This window comes from Lepidochelys kempii, chromosome 7, assembly GCF_965140285.1.
Source record: "Lepidochelys kempii isolate rLepKem1 chromosome 7, rLepKem1.hap1, whole genome shotgun sequence".
Lineage (NCBI taxonomy): Eukaryota > Metazoa > Chordata > Testudines > Cheloniidae > Lepidochelys > Lepidochelys kempii.
The window spans coordinates 106,007,340-106,021,747 of NC_136386.1; the positions used below are offsets into that span (position 1 = coordinate 106,007,340).

The following is a 14,408-nucleotide window of genomic DNA, read 5'->3' on the forward strand; positions in this document are numbered from 1 at the left end:
CAAGCCCTAAAATAATCAATTCTAATTGAACTGTACCCTCAGCTTCTTTTAGTTTAGCTGGAAGTATGTCTGCAAACAATTTGAAATTTTTTCTCTTGAAAGTCACCAAGGCATTGATCAAATGAATCTTGAAACTTGTTCTCTTCAGCAAAGGGACAACTGTCACCCTAATCTAAGCATTTGTTGGAAGAGTCACTCTACTAAAGCAGTCACATTAAAACTGAAGCTTCAACCAAGGGAGGAATGGTGCAGGGTTGAAGCACAAGCGTTGCAATAATGAAGCCCCAAATTCTAATCCCTACACTGATTCCCTTGGTGGCCTTGGGCAAGTCACAATAGTGACCTACAAATAACTTTTATAAAAATGGCACTATGCTTTTCGCTTCTTTCTGATCATGCACAAGTCTGCTTGTTTTACCTCATAAATATCAAGAATGTTAAGTCTGGGGGGTGGGGGAGGGTAATAAACATGGGGAAATAGTTTTACTTTGTGTAATGACCCAGCCACTCCCAGTCTCTATTCAAGCCTAAGTTAATTGTATCCAGTTTGCAAATTAATTCCAATTCAGCAGTCTCTTGTTGGAGTCTGTTTTTGATGTTTTTTTGTTGAAGAATTGCCACTTTTAGGTCTGTAATCGAGTGACCAAAGAGATTCAAGTGTTCTCCAACTGGTTTTTGAATGTTATCATTCTTGAGATCTGATTTGTGTCCATTTATTTTTTTACGTAGAGACTGTCCAGTTTGACCAATGCACCTTTCAAGATCCCCAATCCAGGGACTGCCAAGGGCCAAGCTGCCAGATATAATTTAGAATAGGCTAAGACTGCTCTAAGTAACCTCAACTGTAGCGGCCCCAAAGGAATCGCTCACCGGAGAAAGGTAGCAAGGATGGCTGAACTATCCAAGTCTACCCATTCTCACCACACCAGACGGCATATAGCTGGCTTTACACCAGCCAATGATACCTCTGCCCTGGGGGAAATCAGCTGTCCCTTCAGGTGTCTTTGTGCCCTTTTGTGCCAGTAGAGCAGGTTGAGGATTTATCTCCTGTTTCTTTGTTTACTTTTGTCGATCTGTACAGTCTGAAACAACCCAATCACTTAAATCATTGCACTGTTTTAGAAGTGTTTTAGGGATAAAATTCCACCATTAGGGTTTTTTTTTTTTAAAAACAAACACACAATTTGGAATAAATATGTAACCCTTGATTTCACCAATGAGGCATGCTGATTCTAAATTTCAGTGTGAACAGTCACAACGTCCTTGCCGTTTTCAGTATTCTTGAGCTATGCATTTTGCAATTGTATTCAGCTGGATATTTGAAGTTCCTTCATATATTGTACCTGAAACAAACCAAAGGAAATAAAACTAAACTAAGCATATTAACAGTAATTTAAATCCTTGTTCTAAAGATCCAATTAAAGCTCTAAGACAATAAAGCAAAGATTCATATTAACAACCAGAAGCAGAGCTGATATTCACATAAAATATTACAGTATTTTACTGTTGACTATAGTGAAGCAAACTTTCTTGTTGGTATATAATATCAATAGTTGACTTATTTTGGGGGGTAAGAAATTTCCATGAACAGCAATTCCCACATTTCAAGTCAAATTTTAAAGTATTTACAGCTGACATCAGCCATTAAAGCCAGAAGTCAGACTAAAACTGTCAAAACTATCAAAGTGACTTAGTACAGGACTTAGAAGCGTAAATAGCCAAGTAACTTTTGAAAGTGAGACTTGTACTCCTAAGTCACTTTGACACTTTTTAACCCAAACTCTCTCCTCCCTCTTGTGGTTTCAATTTAATTTTTAAGTACCTTTGATAGTAATTTGAACTGAAATTTGGATTGAACAGTAACATTCACACTAAAGCAATACACACACACACACACTATTTTTTTAACTCTGAATTAAATACAATAGACAGACTGACTCATATATCTAGATATTTATGACCCTTATCAGTGTCATATCTCAGTGTTTATTTGTTGAAAGGAAAATACCTCTGACAAATTGGTATCCAAGTAATTGAAACACAAGGGAGGATACAATAGAGGTATATAAAATCAGGAGTGGTGTGGAGAAAGTAAATAAGGAAAAGTTATTTACTTGTTCCCATAATATAAGAACTAGGGGCCACCAAATGAAATTAATGGGTAGCAGGTTTAAAACAAATAAAAGGAAGTTCTTCTTCACTCAGCGCACAGTCACCCTGTGGAACTCCTTGCCTGAGGAGGTTGTGAAGGCTACGACTATAACAGGGTTTAAAAGAGAACTGATAAATTCATGGAGGTTAAGTCTATTAATGGCTATTAGCCAGGATCGGTAAGGAATGGTGTCCCTAGAACTCTGTTTGTCAGAGGGTGGAGATGGATGGCAGGAGAGAGATCACTTGATCATTACCTGTTAGGTTCACTCCCTCTGGGGCACCTGGCATTGGCCACTGTCAGTAGACAGGATACTGGGCTGGATGGACCTTTGGTCTGACCAAGTAAGGCCGTTCTTATGTTAACCTTGAAACAATACCAAACCCACGTCTATATTATATATTCGTAAGTAATTGCTGCTTACCAATTTTGCAGTCTCGATAGTATTTTTCAATTGGATAATCTTTTGTGAATCCAACTCCACCCATCCATTCAATACATTTACTAGTCGTCTGTGTTGCAACCTAAGGAAAATTAGATTCACAATTACCATCCCAGGACACATCTTTGCCAAGAAGTCAGTCAATGTCATTTGTTCCATCTAATTTCAGAAAAGCAAAGCAATAATTAAAGCAGCAATTGGACGGAAAGGGAAAGAATGGAGATTTGAGTCACCTATTCTATGCAAACTTTATAAGAATGTTGTTTGTGCACCAATTTAAGGTTCATTCCCACTTCACCCACCTGATGACATGAAGAAGTCAGAATAGTTATTTGCAATAGTCCCTTCCCTACCAAGAAAGAAACTTTAATTGCTGTTTTGGCTACCATTGCAAGTGAAAAGGAAGTGATTCTATGCCCATAGACATTTCTGGATTTTATATCCAGAATTATCATCATGACTGGGAGAGGCGTTCTTGACCACAGATTAATTCCCCCCTATCTTACCATAGCAGTGAATTCTGAGGTGATGGAATCTTTCAGAGCATCTCCTTGAGGGTGAATGCTAGTATTTGAGGTTTTATTGAGTGCATAAATAATACTACACTTCCTTTCTTTAATTCTGCTGTTTGAGGGTTTTTTGTCCTCTATTTAAGAGGGTTATTCTGTTTATCCCTCAGTTGTCCTACTTTCATCCTGTCTGAAAACTATGCTTAATTTACAAAGAAAACAAGGAACATATTTAGCAAAAATAAGGCTTTAAAACAAAAAGCAAGTGAACTAAGAGTACCAAATAAGGCAAATATTGGTTACCTCGGCAGCATAATACTTGGCCATGCTTGCTTCTTTTCTGAATGGCCTTCCTGCTTCTACGAGTCTGGCTGCATTATAGGTCAGCAACCGTGCAGCTTCCAGCTGGGTGGCCACTTGAGCTATCTGATGTTGCATTCCCTGTAATAAGCAGGCCTGATGTTAGACAGAACTTACAACACATCTAATATTCTTTAAAGTATTATCCAGCTGCCTAACTTCAATATGCAGCAAAATGTGTATTGCTTTTCAAAGATTTAAACCTGCATTCTGAAATAAAATATGATCGTGGATTATTAAAATGTTTTCCCCCGCTCCTTTCTGCACTTTCAGAGGTGGTAAGACTTCATCTGGGCCAGCAGGAGAAAGAAAATCTGAGCCACCTGAAAAATTGCACCTGTCTTTTTTCTTCCCTTCCTCCTGGATACTCAGCTTCATGTAATTGAGGAGGGAGAGCTCCTTGGCTGATTGGTTAGACAGAAGGTTGCACTATAAGGCTGTTGGCTTCTGAGTATTCACGACTGGGCTGATAAGCTTTTTTCCTCATTCTGCATCCTGATCAAAACTTCCCTCCCCTCACAATTGGAGCAGAACTGGATTTTGGGGCCCTGCTGTGGGTATCACACTAACAGACTTCTGGGAGCAAGGAATGAATATTTCCCTCGCTGCCTGATTGATCTGAACATTCGCTTCCTCCCCTCCCCACCCCCAGCCAATCTTCCGCACAGCAACACAGGGACCCAATGGGCACATTAGGTTGTAAAATTTGTTACAACTTGGTAAGTTGAAGTCTAAATATTAAGATGAATGAACTTGAGTGCGTAGTATTAAATGAGGATTTGATACAATAAGCATCACAGAAACTTGGTGTACCAATGATAATCATTGTGACACAGTAATATCAGGATACAAACTAAAGAGGAATAAGAGTAGGTTACGCTGGCGGGAAAGTGGCACTATATATACAAGAAAGCATAAAGTCAAATATAATCAAACTGTACTACAGAATCTGTATGGATAAAAATTCCATGCTTGAATAGTAAGAGTATAGCAGTAAGAATATACTACTGACCATCTGATCCAGATAGTGATGGTGATTGTGAAATGCTCAGGGAGATTAGAGGGGTTACAAAAATAGAAAACCCAACAACAATAGGAGATTTCAACTATTGCCCTATTGACTGGGTACTTATTGCCTCAGGACAGGATGCAAACATAAAATTTCTAGGTACCATTAATGACTGCTTGTTGGAGCAGCTAGTCCTGGAACCCACAAGGGGAGGCAATTCTTGATTTACTCCTACGTAGAGCAAAGGATCTGGTCCAGGAGGTGAATATGGCTGAACCATTCAGTAATAGTGACTCCAACTCCATTCCCCACCTTAAGAAGATGACGTCTTCTAATGTACTTCCAATTCGAGAATAGCAGTGAATCATGCCCCCGCCGAATGAGTACTTGAACTATGCACTTAAGAACATAAGAATGACTACACTGGGTCAGACCAATGGTCCATCTAGTCCAGTGTCCTGTCAGGTTTTAATTATTGTATGAAATAGATGCACAAACAGATGCACAAAAACCATTAGATCTGCAGATCATATATGCCAAATTCAGGTTTATCTGAATTTCTTTTCAATTTGCCATTTACAGACATTGAGAAGGGGAGACATTAAATAACACAACAGCACTATAGTTATTCAATCAAATGACTCATTCCTGACATTTTCTATTATGTTTACGACTCTTTTAAGTAGACAGCTTTTAATATATACACTGATGAATACCTGAAAATCAAATATGCTTTTCCCAAACTGGACTCTCTCCTTTACATATGGAATTGTGTGGTCAAAACATCCCTGTGCCAATCCCAACATCTGTGAATGAACAGAGAAACAAAGATTACACTGAGTAAACAATTTGTACATTTAATGTACCCAACGGAGGTAATAATTACAGTAATTCTTTTTCTGGGCAGATGGTGTGCCTTTTTAATTTTTCAGCATTCAAGGAGATGAGCTTAGTTTTTCTCTGTAAAAAGAAATATGCTGTGTGTAGTATCAGGAATAATGAAACCAAAGATGATGTAAATACAAAATATAATAAAACAATTCTAACCAGAACCTTAGCTGAGGTTTTACTACTGTTAGAATTCTTGTCCAGGTGAGTCATGATAAAGAGTCTGCATGAAGAACAAGCCTATTCCATAACCATCTGGATACACAGTGAAGCCCTATAAATCAAGGCAAGACATTAGCGAAAATGATGTGGTGAACTTTTCTGTAAAATTCAGAGGAATCAAAAGATGGCCCAAGCAGTCTTTTCTAATCTCAGTGTACGATCCTGTGAAAAGCCCTAATTGGTATACAGTGATTTTCCTGTCTAAAGCAAACAGTGAATAAATATAAATATATATAGTACCTATAGAAACTCAATTATAATCAAATTATTTTGCTGTTATGAAGGTGCCAGATTGACAGCATAAAAAATTAGAGTAATTTATCTACAGAACTGGTACAAAGGAGGTGGCAGTAGCACAGTTCCCCCATAATGTTCTGGAGAGACTACCTTTAGAGGACAGTTTTAAGGGACTGATGCCTATTCAACCTTTAGCAGCTCTACCGAAGCTACCAAAAGGGCAGCTAGTTGTGATCTGGACACCTGCTTATTAACAACTGGAGTAATAGTAACAATTAACTTCATATAGGCCGCCAAAGAGACATCAGACAGCAAAACTTTGACTCATCACCAATCTAGCTGAGATGGATGAAAATAAGTGACCTAGAAATTGAAAGTATTGCAATACAAATCCCCTGAGCCTTTGACTCCCTGAACATGCTGTCTCAGATATCCAACATGTTAGATGAACCCATTTAAACTCTTACTCCTACCTAATGACTCAAAACTGACGTCATAGGAAACAAGTACAAGTTTTTCTTTAACACCAGCTCGGACCACAAATTGAATATAAGCTAACAATGTGACAAAGCTGCAAAAAAGGAGAAGGAAAAAAAAGCTAATATTCTGGGGTGTGTTAACAGGAGTGTTTTACATAAGATGTGGAAAGTAATTTTTCTGCTCTACTCAGCACTGGTGAGGCTTTAGCTGGAGTATTGTGTCCAGTTTTGGGCACCACATTTCAAGAAGGATGTGGATAAAGTCCAAAGGAGAGATATAAAAATGATAAAAGATTTAGAAAACCTGACCTATGAGGAAAGGTTAAAAAACGGCCTTTAGTCTTGAGAAAAAAAGACAACTGGGGGGGGGGGGGGAGGGGGGTGACCTGAGAAGTCTTCAAATACATCAATGGCTTTTATAAACATGATGGTGATCAGTTGTTCTCCATGTCCACTGAAAGCCGGACAAGTAGTAATCAGCTTAATCTACAGCAAGGGAGATTTATGTTAGACATTAGGAAAAAAGATAGTTAAGTATTGGAATAGGTTACCAAGAGAGGTTGTGGAATCAGTCATTGGACGTTTTTAAGAACTGGTTAGACAAACACCTATCAAGGATGGTCTAGGTATACCTTTGTCACGCCTCAGCATGGAGGGAATTGATCTCTTGAGGTTCCTTCCAGCCCTACATTTCTGTCATTCCACAGCCTTCTATTAATGCTAACGGGAGTTAAACAAGCATCAGAAATAGAATATACTTGTAATTGGCGAATGTGACGTATTGAGCTCTGGGGCCAGTTGTGTCTGACATACCACAAGGCTGCCACATATCATGACCCCTATTTACTATTTGGGGGGGAAATTAAAATCTCCTATAAAAAAAACACACTTTTAAAAACAGCATTTATGCCAGCTTCTGACAGACTGGTCTGAGCAAAGATGATCAAGCAAAGATTTTCAGATCTGGATAGAAGATTAATACTCATGAAGAATACTTTACTGCAAAGAAAATCATGAAGAAAAGATCCCACAAGCTCTCATAACTCTTCTTACAAGAGAGGGACTATTAGAGAATCCATTAATAATAGTGAGACAATATGGGTGAAATAATATCTTTCACTGGACCAACTTCTGTTGGTGGGAGAAACAAGCTTTTGAGCTACACAGAGCTCTTCTTCTGCTATGTGAAAGGTACTCAGAGCATCACAGTTAAATACAAGGTCAAACAGTTAGTTTAGCATAAGTAGTTAGCACATATTCTAAGGGGACATTCAAGGTGAAGTGGCCCATTAACATCACTGTAGTCATAGGACAAAAATGGAAGTTAGTGAGGTATAGATTGTTGTAAAAGCCATAAATTCAGTGTCTTTATTAAGGCCATGATTTTTAACGTCTAGCAAAGTTATGAATTTACTAGTAAGAGTCAGATGCTCAATTAAACCAATTAGGATCCTAGCTGGTTTCATTCTGTATTCAGCTACACATATAGAAGTTTCCTAACAGGAGCAAAGAAAAAGACAGAAAATGAAACAAACAAGAGGCACGTGCAACAAAAAATAGAGATGGAAAGGGAGACAGACAAGGGACATGAACAGCTGGTAAGAAAGCAGAATTAACAGTGATGATCCTGAAACTGGAATCTCACAAAAATAAAACAACCCCCCCAAAAAAACAACCAAACAAAAAACAATACCTTTTCCACTGAGAATGATCTGGGCCACTAGAGTATAAAGATGGGCTACTAACATTTGGTAACCAACTATTTGATCAGTTGAACTACGTTACTTTATTTTTATATGGTGCCCCAACGTGTGTTATTTTACAGATCCTTAGGAAGACAGGTCTTTGACTGAAAGCCAAGTGTCCCAATCAGAGAAGACAAGCGCCTTTCCAGTAATTAAAGTGGGGGGGAGGGGAGAGGTGCAGAGTTTTTATTTTTCAAACATGAATTCAAGGGGGCGGGGAAAGATTGTACACATAGGCCAGAGCTACATAGGAGAAATTACAAGGGTTATGTTATCCCAGATTCCATAGATGCTTCCTCCAGAGCCACTGGAACTCAAACAGTATTTATCCTCTACTCGCTCTTAAAATTCTGGAGGAACACAGTACAAAATAAAATAAAAATAGATAAAGGGAAGAAGAAAATATAGTTGTAGTACATTCTTAATTAGCTATACTATATGCTACTCTTTTCCACTGCACTGAAGACAAACAAATGAGCACATGTAACATCACAAATAACTCTTTTACATTAAAATTATTTGAAACTGTTTTCATAGAAACAATCACATTTATAAGAAATTCATTTCCTTCTAAACTATTACTGCTGCAAAACTAAACTCAATTCTACAGGGTTTTTAGAATTGCTGTTCTTCATTCAGGCACATATCTCTTCATTTGAAGGTGCCAAAAACAAGTATTAGCTAAGATATAACAAATACCTACCTTAACTTTTAATTAGGTTACAAGGGTAACTCGCAGTAATTAGATTAAGACCTTGACAGTGTACTTTACTGCCAGAAGAGCTATGTTATTTATATCTCTGAGAACAATCCGAGCCAGTGATCTAGATTTTTTTTAAGGCCATACCTGACAAAGTCTAATCACAGATAATCTTCAGAAATGATGGAAAAGCCAACCCTATTTAGTGTCATGCTACATTACCATGTGGAAAGCATGCATTTAAGCACGACCTATTACTCCTGGTCTGTCTGCCAGCAGCTGGAAAAGGAATAAGGAAGAATAACAGCCTTCAAAATGATAGGGACAGACACACCACCTCTACTGCATAACAAAAATAATATTTTTTGCATTAATTATATTTCCCTTTAAAAGCAAAGGTTGAATGATAAAAACAGCCACAAAACCAAATCAACTTTTATAGGGCTGGACTCTGTTCCCAGTTAAAACAATTAGAATTTATGGATCTGAATCTGACTCTCAACTAAATAGCACATATTTTAAATAATCCAGAAACTTAATTGACATTTTGGTCTAAGGTGCCCTAATGTACATTTTTTAAAGTACAACACCACAAACTTAGCAGACTTCCATTATAACATATCAATTTTGTTCTGGGACCTTTTCATGATTAAGATAAAAAGCTAATATCAAATGTCATTTGCTAAGTATGCAACCAATTTTGTAAGCACTAAATATTATACTTTATTCTTACACCATTAATATCAACTGCAGTATCTGTCAAATAGTTGAATTTGTTTTTTGAAAAATTAACACACATGATGGAAGATATGCACTGTTATTGTAGCCATGTCGGTCCCAGGATATTAGAAAAACAAGGCAGGTAAGGTAATATCTTTTATTGGACCAACTTCTGTTGGTGAGAGAGAGGCCTGGTCTACACTAAGAGTTAGGTCAACGCCAGGCAGCTTATGTCAACCTAACTATGTAAGTACTTACACTAAAAGGCCTAATCAACGCGGAGTGCAGCAAAAGAATTACCTCTTGTGTCTTGCTTACAACACTCCTGCTAATATACCCCAGAATGCTTGGGGTATATGTTTGCTTTTTTTGCAACAGTGTTACATTGTTGACTCATATTTAGCTTGTGGTCCACAATGACCCCCAGATCCCTTTCGGCAGTACTCCTTCCTTCACAGTCATTTCACATTTTGTGTGTGTGCAACTGCTTGTTCCTTCCTAAATGGAATACTCTGCATTTTTCCTTATTGAATTTCATCCTATTTACTTCAGACCATTTCTCCAGTTTGTCCAGATCATTTTGAATTTAAATCCTATCCTCCAAAGCACTTGCAACCCCTCCCTGCTTGATATCGTCCTCAAACTTTACAAGTGTACTCTCTATGCCATTACCTAAACCAGACCCAGAACTGATCCCTGCAGTACCCCATTCATTATGCCCTTCCAGCATGACTGTGAACCACTGAAACTGCTCTCTGGGAAGGTTTTCCAACCAGTTTTGCACCCAGCTTATAGTAGCTCCATCTAGCTTGCATTTCTTTTTTTATGAGAAGGTCATGCGAGACAGTATCAAAAGCTTTACTAAAGTCAAGATATACCAGGTCTACAGCTTCTCCTCTATCCACAAGGCTTGTTACCCTGTCAAAGAAAGCTATCAGGTTGGTTTGACACAATTTGTTCTTTAAAAATCCATGCTGTTACTTATCACCTTATTATCTTCTAGATGTTTGAAACTGATTGCTTAATTATTTGCTCCATTATCTTTCCGGGTACAGAAGTTAAGCTGACTGGTCTGTAATTCCCCAGGTTGTCCTTATTTCCCTTGTTATAGATGGGCAAATATAGTGCCATTTTCCAGTCTTCTGGAATCTCTCCAGTCTTCCATGACTTTTCAAAGATAATTGCTAATGGCTCAGATATCTCCTCAGTCAGCTCCTGGAGTATTCTAGGATGCACTTCATCAGGCCCTGATGACTTGAAGACATCTAATTTGTCTAAGTAATTTTTAACTTGTTCTTTTCCTATTTTAGCCTCTGATCCTACCTTATTTTCACTGACATTCACTGTGTTAGACGTCCAATCACCTCCAACCTTCTTGATGAAAATGAAACAAAGAAGTCATTAAGCACCTCTGCCATTTCTGTTATTATTTCCCCCCCTCATTGAGTAACGGGCCTACCCTGTCCTTGGCCTTCCGCTTGCTTCTAATGTATTTGTAGAATGTTTTCTTTTTACCCTTTATGTCTCTAGCTAGTTTGATCTCGTTTTGTGCCTTGGCCTTTCAAATTTTGTACCTACCTACTTATTTGTTTATATTCATCCTTTGCAATTTGACCTAATTTCCACTTTTTCTAGAACTCTTTTTTGATTTTTAGATCATTGAAGATCTCCTGGTTAAGCCAGGGTGGTCTCTTGTCATACCTCCTATCTTTCCTACGCAGTGGGGTAGTTTGCTCTTGTGCCCCTTAATAATGTCTCTTTGAAAAACGGCCAACTGTCTTCAGTTGTTTTTCACCTTAGATTTGCTTCCCATGGGATCTTACCTACCAACTCCCTAAGTTTGCTAAATTCTGTCTTCTTGAAATCTATTGTCTTTATTTTGCTGTTCTCCCTCCTACCATTCCTTAGAATCATGAACTCTACCATTTCATGATCACTTTCACCCAAGCTACCTTCCACTTCCAAATTCTCAACCAGTTCCTCCCTATTTGTGAAAATCAAATCTAGAGCAGCCTTTCCCTTAGTAGCTGTCTCCACCTTCTGAAATAAAAGATTGTCTCCAATACATTCCAAGAAATTGTTGGATAATCTGTGTCCTGCTGTACTATTTTCCCCAACAGATGTCTGAGTAGTTGAAGTCCCCGATCACCACCAAGTCCTGTGCTTTGGATGATTTTGTTAGTTGTTTAAAAAAAAAAAAAAAAAGCCTTATCCACCTCTTCTTCCCAGTTAGGTGGTCTGTAGTAGACCCCCTACCATGACATCACCCTTGTTTTTTACCCCTTTTATCTTTATCCACAGACTTTCAACAAGTCAGTCTCCTATTTCCATCTCAACCTCAGTTCAAGTGCATACATTTTTAATGTACAAGGCAACACCTCCTTGATTTTTTTTCCCTGCCTGTGTTTCCTAAGCAAGCTGTACCCTTCTATATAAATATTCCAGTCATGCGTATTATCCCACCAAGTCTCTGTGATGCCAACTATGTCATAGTTGTGTTTATTTACTAGCATTTTGAGTTCTTCCTGCTTATTCCCCATACTTCTCGTATTAGTATACAGACATCTAAGATACTGATTTGATTTCCCCCCTGGTTCTGTCTTCTCTCTCCTTTATTCCTGCTATAACAGACCATACTCTCCCCAAATTCTGACCCTTCTCCCAGGTGTCCATGTTTTTGACTTACCTGTGGGTTCCCCCTTCAAACTAGCTTAAAGCCCTCCTCACTAGATTAGCCAGTCTGTATCCAAATATGCTTTTCCCCTTCCTCGATAGGTGGGCCCCATCTCTGTTTAGCAGTCCTTCTTCCTGGAACAGCATCCCGTGGTCAAGGAAGCCCTCCTGGCGACACCATCTTCGCAGCCAGGTGTGCACCTCTAGGATGCATCTGTCTCTGCCTGGGCCCCTACCCTTGACCAGAAGGATCTAAGAGACTACCACATGTGCTCCCAACTCCTTCACCCTTACTCCCAGAGCCCTGTAGTCACTTCTGATCTGCTGAGGGTCACACCTCACAGTATCATTAGTGCCCACATGGATGAGTAGCATAGGGTAGCAGTCAGAGGGCCGGATGATCCTCGACAATCCCTCCATAACATCTCAGATATTGTCCCCTGGCACGTAGCATACCTCCCAGGATGCCATGTCAGGGCGACAGATGGGTGCCTCCATCCCCCTCAGAAGAGAGTCATCAACCACCACTACCTTACGTTTCCTCCTGGGAGTGGTGACTGCAAACCTCCCAGCCTTGGGGGTACATGGTTTCTCCTCCTCCCCCTTTGGGGGTGATTCCTCATCAGTTATTGCCCATCGGTTTTCCATCACCGTGGTAGATGGGTTCAGAGCAGGGTTGAAGCACTGCCTGCTGCCAGAAGCAACCAGCAGCCAGTGTCCTCCCTGTGACAGAACCATATCCTCCTCCCCTGGCGTGACAGCAGTCCTCTCTAGCTGGATAGCTTCCTCGGCCTTGCATGTCTCCATATGAATACTTTCGAGGAATTCCTCATGGGCATGGATGCGCCTCAGCCTAGCCACCTCCTCCTGTAGCTCTCCCACCTGCTTCCTGAGAGTTTCCACCAGCAGGCATCTTTCACACTGGATATGCTAACTACTTACGCTAAACTATCTGTTTGATCTTGTATTTAGCTGTGACACTCTGAGTACCTTTCCCAGACCTGAAGAAGAGCTCTGTGTAGCTTGAAAGCTTGTCTCACTCAGCAACAGAACTTGGTCCTATAAAAGATATTATCTCACCCACCTTGTCTCTCTAATGATGATGACATTTTAGATATATTTGAAAATTAATAAATTAAGCATTGGAGATTAACTGCTGTTTGTTCTCAACATAGACTATTACAATGGAAACAGAATTTTGCATTATTAAAAGCAATACTATGTACAATAATCAGTGTAATGTATAGTCCTATACCAAACATTATTTCATCTTACAAAAAAGAAGAGTGACATCTAGTGGCAACACGGATTCTTTTCATAAGGTATTTTCTTAATTTTCCCTTACCAACCTCTTTCTTTAATATTTTAAATGTTTCAATCCAAATTCAAACTACAGAATTATCACATTCAATATTAAACAATGTTACTCACCTGTGCAGCAATACCTATTCTGCCCACATTTAGCATTCCAATTGCATACTTATAGCCTTGTCCAAGCTGTCCCAGGATATTGGTCTTAGGAACCTAAAGAATAAAACCACTCAATTATTTTTTCTTTTCTGTTCTGTAACTGCTAGTACCGCTCACAGCTGAATCAGCGTGAATGTTTTATTTAACATGTCTCATAACTGAAGGCAGCAATATAAAATGGGCACCCGATTCCCATAATACTTTTGTTGAACCCTCCCCAACACACACAGGATTATAAGAAGGATGACAGAGAAAATTACTCAGAATTGGACCACTAATGAAAACCTGTATCACTGAGGTGCCAAGTGAGTAATCTAAGTCCCTTAAGTCCTGATTTTCAGGGATGCCGGGCAGCCACAGCTACCCCCAAAAATTTAGCATCTGTGAAAATCAAGTGCTTACCAAGTCTTCTTTCCTAATCCTGTATCATACTCAAGATGTATGCAAGTTACACTTAACAAGGTTACTAAATTTCCGCCTAAACCTCCAGAACACTTACTGTACCTTAACATTTTCAAACGTTACGGGGCACGTAGAAGTTGCTCTGATTCCCAATTTATCTTCCTTTTTCTCTACATGTAGGCCCTCTGTGCCACGATCTACTATGAAGCATGTAATTCCCTTGTATCCCTAAGCAATGAATAAAAAACAAAGAACTGACTTTTAAGATAAAACCAAATGGGCTTTGAATATTTGATTTCTATATTGCAGTATAAACCTATTAAATACTATATTAATGTACAAAATGTGGAACCATCATCTATTTTATTTTCCCCAGCTATATCTTTTGCAATTGCAAAAA

The 14,408-nt window shown here is 38.9% G+C and overlaps 1 protein-coding gene across 2 annotated transcripts in view; it reads right to left on the minus strand.

Moving 5' to 3' along the window:
- Positions 1-1,112: 1,112 nt before the first annotated feature.
- ACADSB (acyl-CoA dehydrogenase short/branched chain) overlaps positions 1,113-14,408 on the minus strand; it is a 28,049-nt gene continuing 14,753 nt past the window's right edge. For both annotated transcript variants that reach the window (XM_073354142.2, XM_073354141.2), the window contains exons 6-11: positions 14,111-14,236; positions 13,568-13,660; positions 5,189-5,278; positions 3,407-3,544; positions 2,577-2,676; positions 1,113-1,343 (exon numbers count right to left, since the gene is read on the minus strand). In XM_073354142.2, coding sequence (XP_073210243.2) covers positions 1,273-1,343; positions 2,577-2,676; positions 3,407-3,544; positions 5,189-5,278; positions 13,568-13,660; positions 14,111-14,236 — 618 coding nt within the window. In that variant the 3' untranslated portion in view covers positions 1,113-1,272. The remainder of the gene's footprint in view (positions 1,344-2,576; positions 2,677-3,406; positions 3,545-5,188; positions 5,279-13,567; positions 13,661-14,110; positions 14,237-14,408) is intronic.